At 57.8% G+C, this 22,952-nt stretch overlaps 3 protein-coding genes across 5 annotated transcripts; 2 read left to right on the forward strand and 1 right to left on the reverse strand.

Annotated features, from left to right (window-relative positions):
- Positions 1-15,560, forward strand: FXR2 (FMR1 autosomal homolog 2). 2 transcript variants are annotated; one of them, XM_047705855.1, is made up of 17 exons: positions 1-459; positions 6,586-6,638; positions 6,999-7,092; positions 7,695-7,766; positions 7,863-8,011; positions 8,266-8,359; positions 8,815-8,931; positions 11,585-11,755; positions 11,938-12,016; positions 12,569-12,678; positions 12,880-12,966; positions 13,264-13,486; positions 13,646-13,843; positions 13,936-14,136; positions 14,231-14,326; positions 14,467-14,567; positions 14,864-15,560. In XM_047705855.1, the coding sequence occupies exons 1-17, from the start codon at positions 379-381 to the stop codon at positions 14,957-14,959; spliced, it is 2,022 nt and encodes a 673-aa protein (XP_047561811.1). In that variant the 5' UTR covers positions 1-378; the 3' UTR covers positions 14,960-15,560. The 2 variants fall into 2 exon arrangements, with proteins under 2 accessions (XP_047561811.1, XP_047561813.1); XM_047705857.1 differs by lacking the exon at positions 1-459 and adding an exon at positions 6,271-6,495.
- Positions 15,561-15,696: 136 nt separating this feature from the next.
- SOX15 (SRY-box transcription factor 15) lies at positions 15,697-18,481 on the forward strand. The gene is made up of 2 exons (XM_047705863.1): positions 15,697-17,584; positions 18,117-18,481. Exons 1-2 carry the CDS (start codon positions 17,052-17,054, stop codon positions 18,283-18,285), a joined length of 702 nt encoding a protein of 233 aa, XP_047561819.1. The 5' UTR covers positions 15,697-17,051; the 3' UTR covers positions 18,286-18,481.
- On the reverse strand, positions 18,480-22,050 carry MPDU1 (mannose-P-dolichol utilization defect 1). 2 transcript variants are annotated; one of them, XM_047705862.1, is made up of 7 exons: positions 21,883-22,049; positions 20,492-20,557; positions 20,171-20,303; positions 19,789-19,874; positions 19,550-19,668; positions 19,305-19,415; positions 18,480-19,189 (listed from the first exon to the last, which is right to left on the reverse strand). In XM_047705862.1, exons 1-7 carry the CDS (start codon positions 21,983-21,985, stop codon positions 19,067-19,069), a joined length of 741 nt encoding a protein of 246 aa, XP_047561818.1. In that variant the 5' UTR covers positions 21,986-22,049; the 3' UTR covers positions 18,480-19,066. The 2 variants fall into 2 exon arrangements, with proteins under 2 accessions (XP_047561818.1, XP_047561817.1); XM_047705861.1 differs by lacking the exon at positions 18,480-19,189 and having other exon boundaries at positions 19,301-19,668; positions 21,883-22,050.
- Between the last annotated feature and the right edge of the window lie 902 nt (positions 22,051-22,952).

The raw sequence follows: 22,952 nt of genomic DNA on the forward strand, positions 1-22,952 counted from the left end.
CGCCTGCGCAGTAGGCGGCGGCGGCAGGGGGAGGTGGAGGCCGTGGAGCGGCAGCGGCAGCAGCGCGTCCCGGGACTGAGGCAGCAGCGGGGGCGGCGGCAGGCGGAAGCTGAGGTGACGAAGGCGGCGGCGGCGGCGGCCGTTTCCCTCACGGTGGCGGAGACCAAGGCGGCGGCGGCGGACGGGGAGCGGCCCGGCCCCGGCCCCCTGCTCGTTGGCTGTGGCAGGGCCGCCGTGGGGCCGGCCCGGCTCCCGCCCCCCGCGGCTCCCCCTCCGGCTCCTCCCCCGGGGAGACGCCGGGGGCCTGGCCCGGCCCGGACTCAGACCGCCGCTGCAGCCGCCGCCGGGGCAGTCGGAGGTGGCGGCGGCGGCGGCGCCATGGGCGGCCTGGCCTCCGGAGGAGACGTGGAGCCGGGACTGCCCGTCGAGGTGCGCGGCTCCAACGGGGCCTTCTACAAGGTGAGGCGGCGCGCCGGCCGGGGACACCCGTGTGCTGCCCCTGGCTCCCGCCGGGGAGGGGGACCGTGGGGCGGGATCGCACTTCTGGAGCCCAGTCCTGGCGCCCCGAGCCCCAGACCCGGCTCCCGCCCGCAGTCCTCCTGGGGAGACCTCTGCAAGTGAGGCCCCTTCCTCGCATTTCCGGCCCCTCGGTCGGTTACACCTGCTCTGCACCCGGTCTCGGAGAGAACGAACGTCGGGGCATTATTGTGCTCGGATCAGCGTCCGCATCCCCCCCCTCGCCGGCCCCCCCACTCGGGAGACCCCATTTTCCCAGCTTCTCGTGGACTTTTCTTGTTTCCCCGGTGGAAGACAGACCTTAGACCTTAATCACGCCCCCCCCCCCCCCCCGCCCGCGGTCCAAGCACATGGAGAATTCTCTTTATTCTTCCTTATTGCCCCCTTGGGAAGGCCGTCCCATATTAGATCCTTTCATCTCGCTCGGAGAGGCCTCTGCCTCCCGGCTCTGGAAGGCTCACCCCACTTCCATGCTGCATCTCTGCTCCCAACCCAAGGAGAAACGGTCAAAATCCATTTATGACATTTGCTATCTTTGACCTCAGCAACTCTGGGTTGTAAGCCGTCAAGTTGCCTCCTAGCCGTAAGGTGGCATCTTTTCCCAAGTCTCTCACCTCACCCCTTTATCCCGCAGCCTGCTGGCCTGCCGTTCTCTGGGGGGCAACCTCAGCTGTCTTTTTAGATCCTTCCTGTAGCTTCTTCCCTGGAGCAGGGTAAGCCCCACGTTTGTAATCTCCGATCGGGGGATCACAGGCAGCGGTCCTGTGAAGGATTTCCGCTTCTCGAGTACTTCTGGCCAACTCGCTCCGTTTGGGAGTGATAACCTTTCTCCTTCCGAAGGAGGGGATCTGTCTTCAAAGGGCCCCTGCTCGCTGCCTCCGCTCTTCCCTTGCCCAGGATTTGGTCCGGTAGAAGTCCTGCTACTCCCGCCTTCTGTATTCCGAAGTCATTTCCCAGGACGTTGTCTCCCATTTGGGTGAAGCCAGACGGGGTGACCCCCCTCTTGCTTCTCAGGGATTCTTCTTTGTGTAACTGTCATTATTTTTTAACCTCTTTGGACTTTAGGCCTGGCATCGTGGCAGAGATTTCTGATTCCTGTCTTCTTCTCATTTTACCCCGAGGAGCCGGAGCAGGGGTATCTCGTTATCCCGAGGGAGAAGAGCCCCCTTTCTTCCACTTCCTTTCGGGCCTTTTCTCCTGTAAAAGACCCTCCACCTTCATGACCTTGGAGGTGACTTTCTCCAGCTCTTTCCACATGAAGTCCCGTCACTGGAAGGGTCTCGTCTTCTTGCAGTGGAAGGCTTCTGCCCTGGCTTCTGCGGTTCAGAGGAGGGTAGTGATTTTTTACTCACCCTAAATGCCTCCAGTTGGGCCTGGCTTCCGTCACCAGATTTCCTTCCCTTCAGCGCCAGTGGCAACCGTTATCTCTCTGTCTTGACTTATCCTGTTAACCTAAGTCTTTGGGTTTTTACCTAAAACTTGTGTACCCTCCAGGAACTGCCTTGCTCCCTGTCTGGAGGAAGCTCCTGGCCACTCTTTTCTATATACTTTTCTAACTCAGAAGACTATTTTTTTTCTTCTAGCTGCCTCCTTAGCGTTTCTGTTTTCTTTGGCAAAAGTCTCTAATTCCTTTCTGATTCGGATAGAGCACGTTTGTCTCTTGTATCCTTTTCCTTCAGACTTGGCATTGCCTTTGTTGAAATGCCCTCCCTCGTAGGATTTGAGACCCATTTCCCCCAGTATTTTGGCCTTCATCTGGGTGTGCCCCACCCCTCAATTCTGGGTTCTTAAATTGAGTTGGAGATGGAGATACGAGATTGGCTTTTGTTCTAGGAAGCGTAGGCACTAAGCAGAGCTGGGAAAGATTGGTATCCACTTCGGATTACCTGGGGTGGATGGGAAGGGAGATGTTTCCCTTTCCACGTGTGCGTGTCTGACAGAAAATCTCTCTGAATCTTTCCCTTTTCCCCTGTGGGCTCTGGCAGGGATAAACTTGGGTGAATTAGGGACAGGATGCTTCGAATCAGAAAGCAGAGTTCGGAGTTGAGCGGAAAGCCAGGTGATGCAGATTCTGTGTTGTGGCCGCGTTAGCACTTCTGCCTCATGGCTCAGTTAAAAACAACAGTAAATCCCTAAATTCCGACTAATCTTCAACTCTCGGTGCCATCTAGATACGTAGCCATTCTGACCTTGCCACTGATTTAATATTCATGACTCAGCAAACTTTGTTGTGGGTCGAGAAGTATTTACGTTGTTTCTAGAACTATACATTTGGGAAGGCCCCTTCTCCTGTCTCAGAATTGGGTCGTGTTGTGCCTCTTCTTCCACGACGGCCCTGCGCATGGCAGGTCTGGGATCTCCATTATCCGGGGGCTGTCCCACCAGCGCTTCCTTTTCTGCTGGTATACTATGTTACTCTCTAAGTTGTACCCTCCCAAGTGTCTGGTCACCTTTCAGGGCACAGTCATCCGGCTTCGCAGACGTTGACTGATACCACATTCCCATTCCTGCCTTAAGGAGTATAACATCCTCATCTTCGACCTCTGGTTTTTACCCAGATCCGTCCAGCTTTTCTCCTAGAACTCCCTCCTTTCTTTTGAGAGCCCCGGACTAGAACATAGGGCAGAGGTGGGGACTAATTTCTTATGTGGGTATCTGGAAATCTCGGGCCACTCTCTCTCTGGTCCGAGGCCCTGTAAGCCAAAGCCAGGATATGCCGCAGCCACCGAATTGAGTCATTCTTTGGATCTCTGTGGCTTTCTAGAGACTGACTCACCTGCCCCTGGCCTCACCTGCCTGTACCCTGTTGAGCGTGGACTCACGTTCTACCCCTGGTGTCTTTGGAGGGAAAACACAGGTGATGTGGGTGAGGTTAAGGAGCGGAGACTAGACGGGAATACGACGTTGAGGAGAAAGCTTGTTCTGGAGAACATGTGAAGGGAAAAGACCTGAGAAGTTGAAGAGTGTGTGGCGTTTGGTTGAACTGCTGAGTAATGGGAGGGAAGACTCCATTCCGAGCTCTGCATTTCTGCCTTGGGGATGGATCACGGGAGCTAAAAACAAAAACGGGGTGTTAGTGCTCGCTTCGCCTGAGGGCCAACCCTGGCATGTTGGGGGAGAGCTGGATCAGAGCCTGGGGCACATCCTCTGTGAGGGGCGGGTCTGGAACGGGAATCTCTTCGCCGAGGAACAGACAAGATTTTCTTCTATCTCTTCCACTCCTTTTATCTCATCCCTGAAACGTTTTGAGAATAGCTAACTCAGACTGTTTTTCCACTTTGGAGATTGACATTTGGGGGAAAGAATTGGATAGAGTCAGCGAAAGAGGCTGGTTGAGATGTTTCTGGAAATCCAGACAGACCCTCAAAAAGGGAGAAATGAGGAAAGGGGTGCCGTGTTCAAGGTTACGGGAAGAAGAAGGAAGACGCCAAAGAAGGAGCTAAGAGAAGAACCGAAAAGGGAAGAGGGACTCAGGCAACTAGTGAGGGATAAAAGTGCCTCGGGAGACTTGTGTGTGGAGTAGTAGGCACAGGCCGGGGTGCAAGGAACGGAGAGCGGAGAAAACCTGGGGAGTGGCAGAGGAAGGGGAAGCGTTGGCTGAGGAGGAGGCCAGGCACCTTGGGCCACAGTAAAGGTCTGCATAGGGAGGGACCAGAACGAGATCTGATCCCGAAAGAAAAGAAGGATTGCCCGCTGGTATCAAGAATAAAATTTGGGTTTAGGGGCGCCTGGGTGGCTCAGTGGGTTAAGCGGCTGCCGTCAGCTCAGGTCATGATCTCAGGGTCCTGGGATCGAGCCCCGAATCGGGCTCTCTGCTCAGCAGGGAGCCTGCTTCCTCCTCTCTCTCTGCCTGCCTCTCTGCCTGCTTGTGATCTCTGTCAAATAAATAAATAAAATCTTTAAAAAAAAAAAAAAGAATAAAATTTGGGTTTAGATTTCCCCACTGCAAGGAAACAGCGGTGTAGTAAACCCACCTTTGACCAGTTGGTTGGGGTGGGAATGATGCAGGCGTGCGTTTTCTGTGTTTCTTCTCCCGAGCTCAGCTCTTGTGCCTAGTGGCTGAGCTCAGGAAGAGTTCTTGTGTGTTAGCCTTTCGAAACACCGATTTTTTTTTTCATTTTATTTTATTTTATTTTTTAAGATTTTATTTATTTATTTATTTATTTATTTTTAAGATTTTATTTATTTATTTGATGGAGAGAGAGAGATCACAAGTAGGCAGAGAGGCAGGCAGAGAGAGAGGGGAGAAGCAGGCTCCCTGCCGAGCAGAGCTCCTGATGCAATGCGGGGCTCGATCCCAGGATCCTGGGATCATGACCTGAGCCGAAGGCAGAGGCTTAACCCACTGAGTCACCCAGGTGCCCCAAGATTTTATTTATTTATCTGACAGACAGAGATCACAAGTAGGCAGAGAGGCAGGCAGAGAGAGAGGGGGGAAGCAGGCTCCCTGCCGAGCAGAGCTCCTGATGCAATGCGGGGCTCGATCCCAGGATCCTGGGATCATGACCTGTGCTGAAGGCAGAGGCTTTAACCTGCTGAGCCACCCAGGCGCCCCACCAATTTTTTTCATTTTAAAAATTTATTTATTTGATGGGGCTGAGAGAGAGAGAGTCCGGAGCAGACTCCCCTCGGAGCCTGGAGCCCAGCACTCGGCTCCCCACAACCCTGAGATCATGACCAAAGCCAAAATCAAGAGTCGGACTTTCAGCCAATGGAGCCACCCAGTCACCCCAACCCCTCGTTTTTTGTTAACAGCTTTATTGAGATAGAAACAATGAAGTAGATGTGTTCAGAGTATGATTTGTTAGGTTTTTGACACAGATCCCTGTCTACATATCTCTGTAGCTGTGTCATACCATCATCACAGTCAAGATAGTTCCGTCACTCCCCAAAGTCCTGTCAACCGCCGATCTGCTTTCTGTCAGTAATACAATAATTTGTGCTTCCTGGGTTTTGACAGAAGTGAAAAAGCAATTCGGTAGAGACATGGTAGTCTTTTGAACAAATGGTGCTCAGACTGGCTGTCCGCGGGTAAAAAAAATGAGCTCTGATTGTATCTTGCACCACGTACAAAATTTAAATCAAAGCGGATCGTAGACCTAAATGTAAAATAAAAACTATGAAACTTGTAGAAGAAGAAATAGGAGAGAGCTTTGTGGGGTTGGATTAGGCAAAGATTTCTTAGCTAGGACGCCAAAAGCTCAGTTGTAAAAGAACAAATTGATAACTTGGACTTTCAGAATTAGCCATCCCTAAATTTGAGTGTGTGAGGATTAGAGAAGGTAGAAAAATTAGGAGCACAGCTGAGCTCATAGCTTTGGCTTCTTCAATGAGGACATAGTAAGAGGTGGACTGGCTATGCAGGCGTCCTTGTTCCTTTCTCATGTCGTCTGAATTGGGGGTTCTTTTATCTTTTTCAGATTCATAGTAGTGTGTCCTAGTCTAGCATTAAGAACTCTCACATCTCCAGAGTCCTGACTTTCCCATCTGTAAATCGTGGTCACCGCTTTGAACGTCATCAGTGCTCTGAGTACTCCTGTAGGACCATGAAGGCCCAGGTTTGCTCAGGCCTCTCGCTGCCATTGGGGAGCTAGACCCTTGTCTCTCTCGGAGGATCCTGCTGTCCTCTAGGTGTCCCAGGACGGCCTCACACTCTCATGGGATATTCTTAGCCTTGCTGAGTGTGGCTGGCATTTTAATTGAACTCTGGCAAGTTGCTCAGCACACCAGGAGGCAGAAAGATAGGGAGGCCCCTGTGGGAGCCATAGTAGACCCGTCCGTTTCCAGGCTATTCTCGGGCACATGGTGTTTCCCCCTTCTGTTGAATTTGTGTCATCTTACTCTGGATTTTGCTACTTCTCTTGCCATGTCAGTATCGTTTCCTTTGTCTCTGCCTCCGTGTCCATTCTTACTCTTTACCCAGTACAGGTTTTTCTGGCCTTGTCTTCAGATTGCTTGTGTCCCTGTCTAAAACGGAAGGTAACAGTCTCTGTCTCTGTGCCCTTGGTGGTGTTAAATTGTCATTGTCTGTCTCTATCTTTCTTCAATTTGTTCTACTATCTGTCCTAGGGCTTTGTGAAGGATGTCCATGAAGACTCTGTCACCATCTACTTTGAAAACAAGTAAGACCTTGGGAATAGAGAATCCAGCATACTAGTTCCTAGAAGGAGAGTGGAGAAGAGGGGGCGGCTGAGTCCTATGAGGCATGTAATAGGTGGGGGAGAGCCAGGGCTTTGGGTGGCCAACTCAGGTGGATCCCAGGAGAGGAGCGGGCCAAAATTTGGTGAGGGTGGGGGATGTTTTGACTACTATTTAGTTAGATTCTAGTGAAAGAAAAGACACCACTCTGGGGCAGGGCCTGGAATGTAGCCTCTAAAAACCAGGGCGGGTGGGAATTGCCCAGCAGAGGCAGTAACCCCTTCCTGAAGACATGGACAACCACAGTGGGCTGAGTAGCTTTCGTGTCACTGTTTCCTCTGCAGCTGGCAAAGTGAGAGACAGATTCCCTTCGGGGATGTCCGGCTACCACCTCCAGTCGACTATAATAAAGAGATCACAGAAGGGGATGAAGTGGAGGTAAGGGCCGCGGGTTCCACCCTTTATTTTTTTTTTCCATTTTTACTTATTTATTTTTTAAAGGTTTTATTTATTTGAGAGAGAGAATGAGAGACGGGAGGCTCAGAGGGAGAAGCCGATTCTCGCTGAGCAGAGACCCCGATGCTGTCGCTTCGGGGACTCCAGGGTCATGACCTGAGCCGAAGGCCCCTGCTTAACCAACGGAGCCACCCAGGGCGCCCCGTGCTTTGCCCTTTAGAAATGTCACTTTTCTCAGGATTCTGCGTCTCCCTCGCCCTGATACTAGCGTCCTAGGCTCCCTGCTGGTTGGTTCATTCTCCTTCCTTCCCGTGCTAAGCTGCTGCGCCCTGCCTGGTAGGCTGTGCAGGAGAAGTACCCTGCTTCCCCGTCGGTCACTGTCATGGTCGAACTGTTGGGAGCTTCCCCATTTCAGGGCAGTCATTTTCCCTCCGTCTCCGGTGACCGCACCCTCTGGCTTTCAGTCAGCTCTTTCCTCAAGTTTCCCATTGTTTCTGTGGAATGGGTCTCCCAAGTGTCCGAACACCTATCTCGTTCCGATGTTCTGATATGGCACTCAGCGTCTCTTCTCTTTCCGCTGCCAGGTGTACTCTCGAGCCAACGAGCAAGAACCGTGCGGCTGGTGGCTGGCCCGGGTGCGAATGATGAAGGGAGATGTGAGTGATGGGACACGTGTGTCGGCGTCACCGGAAGGGGGGAGGCCAACAATCAGGTCATCCACGCTTGTTTCTTCCATTCTTTGTTTCTGCCAGTTCTATGTCATCGAATACGCTGCCTGCGATGCCACTTACAATGAGATTGTCACCCTGGAACGGCTTCGGCCAGTGAATCCCAATCCCCTCGCAACCAAAGGCAGCTTCTTCAAGGTCACCATGGCTGTGCCCGAGGATCTCAGAGAGGCGTGAGTTAGGGATGTCGGGGTGGGGCCCCTTGGCGGTCCGCCTGTCTGCCCTTCCATCTCTCGGGCCCCACTCCTAGTGTCCGTCTTCCCTCCTGTTCCCTTGGGCCTCCGAAGCCCTGCTGTCTCCCAGCTTTCTTCATCCCTGTTCTCTCACTGCGGTCCTCCTCCTCCTCTCGTTTCCTTGTCCCTGTCTCTCCCGTGAACCTCTCCGCGCACTCCGCACTGTGCCGCTGAGCACCCTTCTCTCTCGGCAGCTGCTCCAACGAAAACGTCCACAAAGAGTTCAAGAAAGCGTTGGGAGCCAACTGCATCTTTCTCAACATCACGAATAGTGAGCTCTTCATCCTGGTGAGTTACCTGGTGCTTGACTTGCACGTAAACCCCCTCATTGCTTTTTTCCCTCTCCCCTTTGAACTCCTTTGTAGAACGGAAGGAGCTCAGATGTGCTTCTGTTTTTCAAAGAAGGCTTCTTACAGCTCTTGACCCTGCGGGCCCGGGTCGCCCCCTGGCTGGCCTTCGTTCGTTTCTTAGTCTGGCCACCACAGCACAGTCTGGGCTGGACCTGCCTGTGTATTTGGACTCTCAGGAGATACACTGTACAGTTCTCCCCTCTAAAATCCCTTCCCTTAGGTGCCCAGATAGTAGGCCCTTGTGAGATTAACGATGATTTTCCTCTTCTCTCGTTTTGTTTCTTAACCCCTGTCCTCTCCCAGAGACTCAGGCGTCCTGATTCCCAGCTCCTGCCCTTCCCTGGTGTGTATTCCAAGTCCATTTGAATGACTTTTCCATTGGTTTCTCCCCAGTCGACCACAGAAGCGCCTGTGAAGCGGGCGTCCCTGCTGGGGGACATGCATTTCCGGAGCCTGCGCACCAAGCTGCTGCTCATGTCACGCAACGAAGAAGCCACCAAGCATCTGGAGGTGAGCCTGGGCCGCGCTGCTACTGCTGAACGGCGCTGTTGTCGCCCCTGCCCATCCCCCTCTGCCATCCCAGTTCTTGTGTCCCCAGAACAAAAAGACGAAGGTCTTTCTGGGCCATTAAAGCTGGGTCTGCTGTTTGATCCCAGACTCCTCCAGATGCCAGGCTCCATCGGGTTCTAGTAGTACGGTTGGTTTCAGACTCTGTTCTTAACCACGGCGCCCTTTGATCAAGGGAAATTCTTTTTTTTTTTTTAAAGATTTTATTTATTTATTGGACAGAGAGAGATCACAAGTAGGCAGAGAGGCAGACAGAGAGAGAGGAAGCAGGCTCCCTGCTGAGCAGAGAGCCCAATGCGGGGCTCTATCCCAGGACCCTGGGATCATGACCTGAGCCGAAGGCAGAGGCTTTAACCCACTGAGCCCCCCAGGCGCCCCAATCAAGGGAAATTCTTGAAAGCGCGGTGTCTAAAACAGGTCCACCAGGGCCACTCTCTAGAAGTAGAAGAGGAGGAGGTGGTCCTGACCATCGGTGGCCTCCCCCAGGTCACCCCCCGGAGGTCACCTCCCCCAGGTCATCTCCCCAGATCACACACCCCCCCCCGCCGTCATCTCCCCCAAGTCATCCCCCTCCAGGCCACTCCCCACAGGTCACTTCCCCCAGGTCATCTCCCCAGATCACCCCCAACCCAGGTCACCTCTGAATCAAACCGCTTCAGCGGCGTATATTTGAGAACCATTTATATGCTGGAAAGACCACTGGACGTGAAATCCCAAGTCTTGCTTTGGCAGATCATTTGATTCCACTCAGCTTTATCTCTGTGACAGCGAGGTAGTTAGACCAGAACATTTCTCCAAGGCCTTTCTGAGTTCTGATACCTTAGGAAGGCCAGATCCCCTTTCCCTAGGTGCCGCACTGTCCCACGTTAATAGGGTGCATGTGCGCCCATCCACTTCTGTTCATCCAGAGACCTGATCTGGGGGGGCTTTTCTCTGAGCCTGTGGAGAAGATGGTGGACCATGGCGATCTTTCCTTCTCTGGGAGGCTACTTCTCGGGGCACTGGCAGTTAAAAATCCACCCTTACCCTGAGATGGTACACAGTGTGTCTGCTCTGGTTCCCTGGTGACCAAAGTAGACTTCAGATCGCCTGGGATCTGGTTGTATTGATTAGCGGGTACAGAGTGCCAGATAACGGGGCACCTGGGCGGCTCAGTCGGCCGAGCATCTGACTCTCGGTTTCAGCTCAGGTCATGATCTCAGGGTCCTGGGATTGGGTCCTGCATTGGACTCCGCATTCTGTACAGAGCCTGTTCAAGATTCTCTCCCTCAGTCCCTCCTCTTCCTGCAAGCTCACTCTCCCCCCTCTCTCTGTTTCTCTCTCAGATAAATAAATAAATTATAAAAATCTCTTAAAAAGTGCAGATAGCTAAGTTAGCCATTTGTGCAAAGTCTGATTTTGAGAGAGCTTGTCTTCCCCCCCGTTTTTTATTTTTTTTATTTTTATTTTTATTTTTTTGTTTTTAAAGATTTTATTTATTTATTTGACAGAGAGAGAGAGAACACAAGTAGGCAGAGAGGCAGGCAGAGAGACAGGAGGAAGCAGGCTCCCCGCTGAGCAGAGAGCCCGATGCGGGACTCGATCCCAGGACTCCGAGACCATGACCTGAGCCGAAGGCAGCGGCTTAACCCACTGAGCCACCCAGGCGCCCCCCGTTTTTTAAAATTATTTTGAAATACCGCCCTTGTAAGGGAAAAAGATAACACAGTAGGTACCCTTGTACCCATCAGGCAGTTTAAGGAATAAAACCCTTGGCAGACGTCTCCAGAGGACATTTGTAAATCACTCTAGATCTCTCCCTCCCTCCGTGACTCAGTTGTTCTGAACACCCAGCGTCATCCCTCTGTGTCCGCTTTCTTCCTCGCTAGGGGAAGTCCTTGCCGTAGTACAGTCTCTTGCGTCTTGTAAGGAGGAGGAGTGGACCGGCATCGGGAGTGTCCCCTTTCAGATCCCTCTCCTCTTTGGTGCTTCTACATAGGACTCCCTCTTCCAGAACCTTCCGTGTCTTCCTGCCCTTGCGCCCCGCTGTGGAAACGAAGTGGCGGCGTGCCGTTCCGTAGCTCCTTTCATGCTTTTCTCAGCCCCTTGCTTCCTGCTGACTATTTTGGGAGTTGATACGAATTTGGTTCAAGTAATCCTGGTTCTTTACTCGTGCATTTACTTTGTGAAAGGGCCTTTCACATCTTATTTAATTTTAATTCATTACAACCTTATAATATCTCCTGAGAGTCTGGGGTATGCGGCCAGTCAGGCGTAATCGTGTAGCAGAGGACAGAGTAGAGACCCTGAGAGTGTGCTGTGTTCTGGATCCCATAACCAGGACGGGTTAGAGCCACATCCAGAATGTCGGTGGTTCCGGCCCAAACTCCGCCCTCACGTACCTCCCCTCCCCGCCGAGCCATGGGTGTTCAGCAGGTAGGGGCGGAATGAACGGTTCTGGAGTCCTCCACACGGGTCCCGGTGGTCAGTGGATCTGGGGTGGTTCTGGCTCGGTTCCACACATTTTTCTCTCTTTGAGGTCCTGCAGAGGGTCGGGTGCCCGGGCCAGGTGTCTGGGGATCCGCCGCTGGGAACCCGCTGTGCCTTTTCCTTTCAGACAAGTAAGCAGTTGGCGGCCGCCTTCCAGGAGGAGTTCACTGTGCGAGAGGACCTGATGGGACTGGCCATCGGGACTCACGGTGCCAACATCCAGCAGGCCCGAAAAGTACCTGGGGTGACCGCCATCGAGCTGGGTGAAGAGACCTGCACTTTCCGCATCTATGGGGAGGTCAGCGAAAGACAGCCGTGGCTGTGGGCCCTTGGGGTGTCACAGAGGGGCGAGCGCTCAGGGGAAACGATGTCTGCGTCCCGGGGACCTCCCCGACTTTGGTGGCAGCACACTTTCCCAAAGGCAGAGAGAGGCAGGAAGGTCAGGGGCTGAGTAACAGCCCCCATCTCCTCCCCTCGTAGACTCCCGAGGCGTGCCGACAGGCCCGGAGCTACCTGGAGTTTTCGGAGGACTCCGTGCAAGTGCCCAGGAACCTTGTTGGTGAGTCGTGGGTGTACGCCCAGGAGAGAGCACGGTGGGACCAGGGTGGTGGGCTCGGCACCCCCGGGGGCCTTCCAGTCTCACGAGGATGGAGCAAACTCTGTCAGAAGAGTGACAAAATGGAAGAACAGATTTCTGGGGATTGTAGTATTTTGTCCTGAGAACTCAGTAGAAACCTTGAAGGAGAACAATTAAACAGAATCCGGGTGTAGGAGTTGGAAGACTGTTTATCTTATCAATTTTTTCCTATTTTTACTTTTTTTTTTTTTAGTGTTTATTTAGTTTTTGCTTTTTTTTTTAAAGATTTCATTTATTTGTTTGACAGACAGAGGTCACAAGAGGCTGAGAGGCAGGCAGAGAGAGAGGAAGAAGCAGGGTCCCTGCTGAGCAGAGAGCCCCATGTGGGCCTTGATACCAGAACCCTGGGATCATGACCTGAGCTGAAGGCAGAGGCTTTAACCCACTGAGCCACCCAGGCACCCCATTTTTACTCTTTTTTTCTTTAAAAAAAAAAAAAAGACCAAAAACCTCATTCCTCCTTTACCCATTCAGGCAAAGTGATTGGAAAGAACGGGAAAGTGATCCAGGAGATTGTGGATAAATCTGGTGTGGTGAGGGTTCGAGTAGAAGGTGACAATGACAAGAAGAATCCCAGGGAGGAGGTACGGGGCACGGTCTCTGAGGACTGCTTCTCAAAGTAGATGGCAGTGTTCTCTGGTTCTCCTCTGCGGGCTCCCGGGGTGTGGGGGATGGGAGGCGCAGAGCCCAGAATGATGCCCCTGGGGGAGCTTCTGTAGGAGACGGGGTCGGGTTGGTACCGGGCCCGACTGTCCCACTGACCCTGCGCCCTCTCTCCTCTGCAGGGGATGGTTCCCTTCATATTCGTGGGCACCCGGGAGAGCATCAGCAACGCCCAGGCCCTGCTAGAGTACCATCTCTCCTACCTGCAGGTACCCAGGCGGCCGGGGGGTGGGAGGGTCTGGGTGCAGCGAGGAGGCAGAGGCCGCTGGTGGACAGGGTTAGGACAGTGGTGCCCTGCTTGTCTATGAGGACAGCGGAAACCTCGGAGCGGGGATTTGGGGCTGTGGGGTTGGGTCCCGTAATGTTCCTTGTTCAGCCCACGTCTTTGTCACGTTCCTACGAGTTTAGGTCGCTGGGGGCGGTCAGGGCAAAGAAGCGGGCAGGAGGGAGGCTTTCCGGGGGTCTGGTCACTCCTCTGGTCCCTCTCTCCGTCCTTGCCCGACCAGGAGGTGGAGCAGCTTCGCCTGGAGAGGCTCCAGATCGACGAGCAACTCCGGCAGATAGGACTGGGCTTTCGCCCTCCCGGTAGCGGGCGGGGCGGCGGCAGCAGTGACAAGGCTGGGTACACCACTGATGAGAGCTCCTCCTCCTCCCTCCACGCCACGCGGACCTATGGGGGCAGCTACGGGGGCCGCGGCCGGGGCCGGAGGACGGGGGTTCCTGCCTATGGTAAGAGAGGCTGCGGGCCTTGCAGGGGGAATGGGGGGCGTTACAGGCCTGGTGGAACCTCGAGGACAGGGTGACAGACACGTTGAAGGTGGGACTGGCTGCGGGATGGATCCTGGGCAGGGGCGAGGGTCCCTGACTGAAGCCCACTGTGTCCTTCAGGCCCCAGCTCGGACCCATCCACAGCTTCTGAGACCGAATCGGAGAAGAGGGAGGAGCCCAGCCGAGCTGGGCCTGGTGACCGGGACCCCCCAACCCGGGGAGAAGAAAGCCGGAGGCGGCCGATCGGGGGCCGGGGTAGGGGACCCCCAGCTGCCCCTCGGCCTGCCACAAGATACAGCGCTTCGTCTATCAGTTCAGGTGCCAGCGTGGGACAGCTGGGGCTGTGGGTGCGGGCCAGGAGGAGGGACGGCGGACGCCCCATAACCACCGTCTCGTCCTCCTCTGACCAGTGCTGAAAGACCCCGACAGCAATCCCTACAGCCTCCTGGACACCTCTGAACCAGAGCCCCCAGTTGACTCAGAGCCTGGGGAACCCCCCCCAGCGAGTGCCAGGCGCCGCCGCTCCCGCCGCCGCCGCACGGATGAGGACCGGACTGTCATGGATGGAGGCCTGGAATCCGACGGGCCCAGCATGACAGAGAATGGCCTGGGTAAGGGCTGTGCCTGGGTCTAGAGAGCTTGAGCCCGGCAGGAATTGAGGTACGGGAGATGAGATGCACCCCTTGGGTTTTCCCTGCCCCACAGAAGATGACTCGAGACCCCAGCGTCGGAACCGGAGCCGCCGCCGCCGTAACCGTGGGAACCGGACGGATGGGTCCATCAGTGGGGACCGTCAGCCAGGTCAGCGCACGCCGGGTGCCCGCGTCCTTCCCCAGGGCAGAGGGAACGGGGTGCCTTCTGCCAGGGCTTGGGGCTTAGTGGGCGTCTAAGAGCTGGACACCTGCTTCCTTCTGAAACCCTGGGTCCTCTGCCTTCTGCAGTGACCGTGGCTGACTACATCTCCCGAGCAGAGTCTCAGAGCCGCCAGCGGCCCCCCCTGGAACGCGCTAAGCCCTCAGAGGACTCTCTTTCGGGACAGAAGGTAGGCAGGCGGGGTGCCCGTACCCGCCACGCTTTCCTCCTGGGGCAGGCACGCGGGGGACTCGCGGAGGAGCCCGTGTCTGATGGCGTTTAGGCCGCGTGTGGGATAGGGAAGGTGTGGTAGGACAGAGGGAGGTTTGGCTCGGACTTTCTGGGTTCCTCTGAGAGTCGCTAGAGTTCCAGGACCAGCCCCGGCGCGCCGGCCGCCAGGAGCCCTAGGATGGGGGGGCACGGCCTGGATTTGTACTGACCGGCTTCCCGCTTCCTCTCCTTTTTTCTTTCCCACTTCCCCCTCAGGGCGACTCTGTCAGCAAGCTTCCTAAGGGCCCCTCAGAGAATGGGGAGCTCTCCGCGCCCCTGGAGTTGGGTAGTTTGGTGAACGGGGTTTCATAAAACCTCTGGCCCGCACCCCTCCCTTCTCCGTCTCGCTTGCTGCCCCACACCGTGGCCCTCACAGGCCCGACCGACCTGCGCTGGAGCTGCTCTATCTAGGGGGGAGGGGGGTGGCACAGCAGCTTGGGTCCCCCTCAACCTCCAGGAGCTAGTGGAGGGGTGTGTAACAGGGTCATACCCCCTCCCTCTTGTCCGCCCAACCCCCCGGGTGAGGGGAGCCTCTCTCCTTCCCCATCTGACTGGATGTGCCTTTATCCTCTTAACGCCCCGATCTCTGAACACCCCCGTCCTCCGCCTGCTGGTGCGGGGTGCTCCTCGACCCACCCAGATTCGACAGTTCAGGGGGGCTCCCCTGCTATCCCTCCTCCCATCCTGTACCCCCCATCTCTGGGGCCTCATCACTGTGGAAGACGGGGATAGTAAGGGTATGAGTGGGTGGGAGGCATGGGGGAAGGTGTTGCAGTAGAACCAGGGGTGTGTATGAAGGGGGCTGACAAGGTCCCCCAGGGGAGGGGGGGACCAACCTTGTCTGGTGGATGAGAAGGCGTATTTATTTTTCACTGTACAGTATTTAAAAAGAGAATAAAAAAATCCAAATGGCTCTGTGGTTCCTTGTACTTTCCTTGGCCCCAGCTGGGTCCGTCAGTTTCTCTCTGATGGACCTGCCCGGCCTCGGTTCCTCTCTCCCCACCTGCTTTCTCTTCTGGAAATTCCTGGCATTCCTGTCTCCCAGGCCCAGGTCCCTTCCTAGTCTGGAGCCCAATGGCTTGTGGCCTGTCGTGGTGCTTCTCCCCTCCCCCGGGTGTGCTGGTAGAGGGAGCAGGCCGCTCCTCCCCTGAGTCACGGCGGCCCAGGTAGGGCTGCTGCGGGGTACTCGAGCGGGAGCTGGAGCCGGTCCCGAGAAGGGCTGAGAGCCAAGGCCGGGCTGCCTAATCCTATTACCGAGGCCTGGGGCAGAACGGGGAGCCGGGCTCCCTCGAGACCCTCTGAGGCTCAGGGGGCCCGCCCTCCGCTCTGGGTCCAGGCTTGTTCTCAGGGATCCACGCTGCTGACCCCTTGCTCCGGGGGTGGTGGTGGTTGGGGGGGTTGTCCCAGGGTCTGGGGCTCCCTGTCCTCAGACTCAGGTTTGCAGAGGGCAGCCGGCGGGGAGAAACCGAGGCTTGGGGGCTAGCATCGGGATGGCTTAAGTCTGCTCACCTGGACCCCAGGTTGAATCACCACCTGAGCACCTGCTGGGATGACTCAGGAAGCCGAACCAGCCTGCCTCCAGATGGTGTTGGCCCAGGGGCAGGTCAGGGCTTTGAGGAGCAATAGGCACAAGAAAAGGGTTTGGGGTAGGGGGTGGGGTGTTCCCAACTTCCTCCTCGCTCAATTGGGACCCTGAGGGCTTTTGATTCCCCTGTGCGCCATCCCATTGTGCGGAGGAATTGACTTTAAATTGCCGGAGCTGCAGCAGGAAGGAGAAGGCGTGCAGCGTTCCTGGGGCTGGAAGGCTCGACATCTGGGTCTTGGGTGGGGAGGGGGCGTGGTGCCCCGAGGGGACTGTTGGGGGCTGGGAAGAACAGGACACCTGGGTTTGCCCGAGGGAGGGGGACGTTGGCGCCCTTAAGGAGGCGCGGTCTGCGGGGAGGGAGTGGGGCGGAGTCTGGTTAAAAGCCGTTCCCGGGTCTGGCCCACCCGCCAGCCACAGACGTTGAGGCCAGGTGAGAGGGGCGGTGGCGGCCGGGCCCGGGACTGCTCGGGACGCTCGGAGGCCGGGCGCGCCTTGGCGGCAGGCGGGCTGGGGCGGACGCCTCGCGGCGTCGGGGAGCGGAGCGCGCAGCCTGAGCCGTGCGGGGTGCCCGGCGGCGGGCCGAGCCGCCGGCTCTCCCAGGTGCGCTTCATTGGTTGGGAGCAGGGGCTCCGTTCTCAGGACTCTGAACTTGGGGACGACGCCTACTTTTTAGGGACACGAGTTCCTCTGGAACGACTCGAGACTAGGAAGACACTTGCATTTTAAGGACCCCGGGTTTGGGCACCGACGTTGCGCTTCGGAGGGGAGGGCGCACGGGACGCCCTCTCGAGGCTTCCCTCCCCCCCCCCCCACGCCCCCATGGCGCTTCCCGGCCCTTCCCACGACCAGGTCTGGAGCCTGCAGCCTCCTGCCCCCGCGGCTCCTGCCAACTTGCCCTCGGGCTGCCAGGAGCGGGAGGGCGCCGGGAGCCCAGGGGTCTCCGGGGGGCTCCCCCTGGAGAAGGTGAAGCGGCCCATGAACGCGTTCATGGTGTGGAGCTCCGCGCAGCGTCGCCAGATGGCGCAGCAGAACCCGAAGATGCACAACTCGGAGATCTCCAAGCGCCTGGGAGCGCAGTGGAAGCTGCTGGGCGAGGACGAGAAGCGGCCCTTCGTGGAAGAGGCCAAACGGCTCCGCGCCCGGCACCTGCGCGACTACCCCGACTACAAGTACCGGCCTCGGCGCAAGGCCAAGAGCTCGGGAGCCGGGGCGCCCCACTTCGGCGCGGGGAGCGGCGGCGTGGCTGCTGGCGGGCCGGTCTGGGGCCCCGGGTTCGCGACCACCCAGGGGAGCAGAGGCTTTGGGTACCAGCCGCCCAACTACTCCACAGCCTACCTGCCAGGCGGATACGGGTGAGCGGTGGGGAGCCGGCTGAGGGACGGGCAGGGGCCACTCTGGGGGCGGGGGGAGCCGACTGGGAGGACGCCCCAGTGCCGCGCTGGCCTGGAAGCGCTCTGGTGGCCCGGGTTTCCATCCCAGCCCCGCAGTGCCGGCCCCCAGGATGTGATCCTGTTTCTAGTTACCTGAATTTCCCGTTTCCTCCCTGCTTCTGGCCCTCCTGTGACCCGGCTTCCTCTCCCTGCCCGCGGGGCAAGGAGAGGCCAGGCCCAACTCTGCCCCTTCCTGGCCTCCCGCCCCAAAAGAGGAAAACAGGCGCAGCACGCAAGCTGGCCCTCTGGAGCGTGCCCCGACAGGGCCGTGCCGCTGTTCTCAAGCTGTCCCGGGGTCTGCTCCGGACAGCGCCATCCCGTGGGGCCCGGACAGCCGGGGCGTTGTTCCTACGTTGCCCAGAGCTGGTCCAGCCCCCCAACCTGTGAGTGGGGGGCCCTGCCGGCCCCTCCCAGCCTGGTACAGGCTCTAACCCCGGTGTCTCTCTCTCTGCAGCTCTTCCCACTGTAAACCAGAGACGACCTCGCCGTGCTCCCTCCCTCAGAGTAACCCCCGGCTCCAGGGAGAGCTGCTCCCCCACTATAGCCCCTACCTCCCCCCAGGCTCTCCCACTCCGTATAACCCTCCCCTGTCGGGGTCCCCCCTGCCCCTGACCCACCTCTAACCCCGGTGGACACGGACCTCCCAGGAAGCCCCCCCCCGCCCTGTCTTCACCCAGAACCTCCCACCCCCACCCCAAGCTGCAAACCCTCCTTTAGAACTCTGTTGGACCCCAGTTCAGAGGAGGCCTGTGCTATGGTCCCCATCTCCGCTGCCACCTCCCCTACAAAACACACTTTTTTTGTAGGATTAACACAGTTTTTACAATTAAACCATGTCTCGGCGTCTTTATTGCCCTGTGTCTGTTCCCCGCTCACTGCAGCAAGAACCAGCAGTCTCCGCTCCCTTCCGCCTGGACCTGCCAGAGCAGGAACCGCCTCACCCCACCCTGCGGCCCTGCCTGAGTCACTCTCCATCCCCCCACCCTACCCCCAGCCAGCACTGGGGTCCTGGAGGCCGTCCCAACCAGGTTCGGGGAGCAGCCCCAGGCCCCCAGATGCTTCCATCGGCAGGCTCTGCCCTCTAGGGCCGCTGGGGGAGTGCAGGGCTGACTTGGGCCCCAGAGATACCTAAATAGCTGGGGGTTGCTGCTGGAGAAGTGTCCGATTAAGTGAGTTAATAGTACACGCATGGGGCCGTGCAAAGTGTCAGCCTGAAAATCCCGACGCCCGTCCCTTCCTAGGATACGCATTCCCACCAAAACCCTGGCTCAAGGCTGTCACGACCGTAGAGGAATGAAGAACGAGGAGAGGTCCCACCAGCAGGCTGGTCCGGATGGGAACGACCCTGAGGCTGGGGGGATGAATGGAAGAGACCCGGAACCCGCTCCAGGAGCCAGCTCCACCCTACTGCTCTTTCTTCCCGTGGGCTGCCTTTGCATTCCAGTAGAAGAGGAGCTGGCCGGCGATGAGGCCGTTACAGAGAGAAGAGACCACAAAGGTGCCCGCCATGAGGGGATCTCCCGTCTCCTGCAAGAGAGACCGCCAGGGACCCAGAAAGTGTTCAGAGAAGGGGCCGCTTCAAGCCTGCCGCTGCGCAAGGGCAAGGCTCTAGTGCCCCCTGGAGGGCAGAAGAGGCGCTCACCTGAATGGAGGTGAAGATTCTGGCCAAGGACCCCGCAAACAGCAGAAAGACGGTGACGGCTGAGAGCTGGCCCGTGTGTCCGTTCCGGTAGTTGGTGGCCGCCTGGAGCAGCTGGGGGAGATGGTGAATGGTGACATCTGAATTCTCCCGTGTCCCGTCACAGAGCTGCCGGCCCCTCCCGATCCACCCGCACCCCCACACGTGGGGCTCCCGTCCTGCACCCTTCCTTTGCTCCCAGTCCTCACCCTCCCCACGACCACCGCAGGCATGTTGGAGGCCTGGAGCAGGGTGATAAGGGCCAGGGGCGTCAGCGGGGACAGCAGCAGCAGCAGTACCAGCGCGTAACTCGCTAGGAAGGTGACACCTGGGGGTCAGGGAGGTAAGGAGTCCCGCTGAGCCTCTCCAGTGCTCAGGCTTCCCCAGGCCGGAGTGCCCTACAGGACCCGCTAGAGCCACAGCCTGCTCTCTGCTGAACCCCCAGCACCTTGCACGGTCTGTCCTCTGTAGTGCAGGACCAGGAAGCAGATGGTGACAGTCTGGAGCATCAGGAACAGGGCTTCTCCCCAAGAGCTGCAGAGTCAAGAGTTGGGAGGAAGAAAGGCGGGCCTGGAAAGAGGCAGGGAGAGCCTCCATGGCCCCTCCATCTGGGGCCACAGTTCGCTGATGACTCTCCGTCCTTCAGCACCCCCCTGACAGACTCCTTCTAGGTCCTGGCCATCCGTGGCGTACTCTCCTCTCGTCACGACCACAGAAGACGGCCAGATTTCAAGAAGGGCTTAAGCTTTGCCACCCTTTTACCTGCCTCGCCCTACCCCCACTAGACATGTGGACATTCACCCTTGGGGACCAAGGGTGGGATTCCTCACCTGAACGGGAAGTTGTTGGTGATGCTGTAGACCATGGTCCCCGTCAGTGCCACTAGTTCTAGCATTACTGACTGAAGGCTCAACCCTTCAGCACTCTTGGCTCTCAGGATTTTAAACACCTGCGGCAGTTTTACTAGAGACAGGAAGAGAAGACCAGAGATGGGGGCGTGTATCCCTCGGGAGCATACCACCCCAGCCAGACAGTGGGCTGGGAAGCCTGGACCTCCACTTCTGGTTAAGGGACCCACCCAGTTTCTGGCATCTCAGCTCTCCGCCCTCCACCCAACGGCAGGGAAAGAAGATAAGGTACAAGGTACGTACCCAGCAGTGACCCAGCCACAATGCCCAGACCCAGGCCTTTGCTGAGCAGGATCTTGAGGCAGGGGACTGAGAAGAGAAAAAAAAGAGTAAACAGAATGGACGCCTCTCGAACCCAGCCCAGGGCTAAAGGTTCTTCACACTGCGGTGGGTTGCCACCGCTCCTTAAGACCTGGACCGAGCCGCACAGGGAAGCCTGGGGCTGTCTGGTGGCGGGTGCAAAAGGCCTGGGCCTTCCTGCTCCAAATCCTATCACTGTCAGCTGACTTTTCCAAAACAGGCTTTACCCTGAGGATTACATCTAAACTGCTTGGTGTGGGGGTGCCTGGGTGGCTCAGTGGGTTAAGCGTCTGCCTTTGGCTCAGGTCATGATCCCGGGGTCCTGGAATTGAACCCCACGTTGGTCTCCCTGCTTTTCCCTTTTCCTCTCCCTGTGGCTTCCCCTGCTTGTATATGCACGCGCTCTTGGTCAAATAAAAATGTGGGAGAAAAAACTTCTTGGTGTGACTTCCAAGAGATCTCCATCGCTTCCCTTGTGCAAAGCTGAGCAATGCCCAGGAGTCCACAGATCCTTCATTCGCCTCATCTGGGCAACCCAGGCGATCCACTCCAGTTGTCTCCCCACCCATTCATTCCTGAACCCTTGTCCCTGGCCCCCTGCTCAGGGACCTCACGTTACCCTTCAGGTAGGCCCTGGCCCACACCTTCTGTAGCCCTAGGAGCTCGACCCAGTTGGGTCTCAGGAGCACACAGTGGGGGCCCAGGAAGGGACAAGAGCAGGCTGGGCCGGTCTCCCACGGGAACTGACGTCTGCAGTGGGCTTCGTGGGGGTCTGCCTCGCAGACGGGGCACTGCGGGATCACCCCAGGCTCAGACCATGAGCAAACGTGGAGGGTTAGAGGCGCCCCTAAGTGCCCCTGGAGCCCAGACTCCTCAGAGGCCTTGAAGCAAGCGCCAACTGCTCAAGGTCTACTCATCTTTTTTAGGATTTTATTTGACAGAGAAAGCAGGAGCAGGGGGAGCGGCAGACGGAGAGGGAGAAGCAGGCTCCCTGGCGCGGGGCTCCATCCCAGGACCCCGGGATCCTATTGATCTACTGGAAACCAGAACGACATATAGTCAGGCTGTAACTCTGCTCCGTGCCGAGTCTTCTCATCTCTTACTCTCATAAATAAGTATTTCCGCCGCCGCCGCCCGCCGACCCCTCCCGGCCGCCGCCCGCCCATACAAGGCGAGCCCCCGTCTATGAAGGCCGAGACACTTCCGCACCCTCCGCAGGGACTTCCGCCCGGCTCAGCCCGGCAGGGGAGGCCGCAGCCTGGACCGCAGTCCCACGCCACTGATGGCCGAGGGCGCTCGAGCAGAGGTTTGATAGGAGGCCGAATAAAGCTCACCGTGAAGCAAGTCCCAGTGGACGAAAATATGGTCGTAGCATTTCTCAGGTAAGAGAAGCGGTACCAGCGCCCGTTTCAGCGGGCCGTCTGCCTCGGCCGCCATGTTGCAAAACTAGCTTCCGCCCATCTCCGGGCCGCCATTGACCGACGCTGCGCATGCGCGCTCTGGGCTTCCGCCCTCCCTGGTCCCCGCTCTTTCTCCCCCCCCCCTTCAGCAGCGTGGAATAGGTCTCGCCGAGAGACCACGTTTCGGACGCACCCTCCCTGTTCGAATTTCACGGCGTCCCCGGGTTTGCGCCTGCGCAGTTCCACCTATCGCGCCTTTGTTTACGCTTCCAGTTCGGAGGCACGGAGCCTCCTGCCTTTCTCCGTGCCTGCTGCGCGGCGCCATCTTGTTCGCCCCCGGCCGACTCCACGTTGTTCGAAGTTGAGAGAGAAGGCACTTGAGTCTCCCGAAGGGCGTTGGGTTGGGGCGCCGTGGCTCCCTGTCTCCTGTTGTCTCGGCGTCTCCAGAGCGAGGGGCGCCGGCGGGAGCAGGACAGCCTGCGGCAGGTAGCCCCCCGGAGGCGCCGAGCTGCGCGCAGGCCCCCGTTCCACCTCCCCCGACTCCCTGGGCCTTGGCGGTTGGGTGCGCTCGCAGCTACTGGGCCGGGACGGTGAGGCGGAAGAGGAGGCAGCAGGGGAGGAAGGTGAGCCCCGGGACCTGAGGGTTCCCTCCCACCCCGCCGACCCCTGCGCCCACTGCGGCCGCGTGCCGAGCGAGCACGCCAGCGAGGCCCCGGGCCCAGCAGCGCCCCTTGGGAAAGGCCAGCGTGGACGACCCCCCAGCACCGCGGAGCGATGTCCTCCGCCCCCCCTCGCTGGGACTCGGGCTCCCAGCCATCCTGGGGGAGGCGGGCCTGGCGCCCGCCGCACAGATCACGCTGTCGAGTGGCCGTTCTTTGCCACAGACAGCAAGGTCACCCCGGATGTCCGGGGACGCGGGGGTGGGGCTGCTCGCAGTGGGACAGGTCTCCGGCCTTATAGGGCCTCTGCAGCTGGAAGGGCCCAGTCCTGGCCCCCGGGCGATT

Source organism: Lutra lutra, chromosome 16, assembly GCF_902655055.1.
Source record: "Lutra lutra chromosome 16, mLutLut1.2, whole genome shotgun sequence".
Lineage (NCBI taxonomy): Eukaryota > Metazoa > Chordata > Mammalia > Carnivora > Mustelidae > Lutra > Lutra lutra.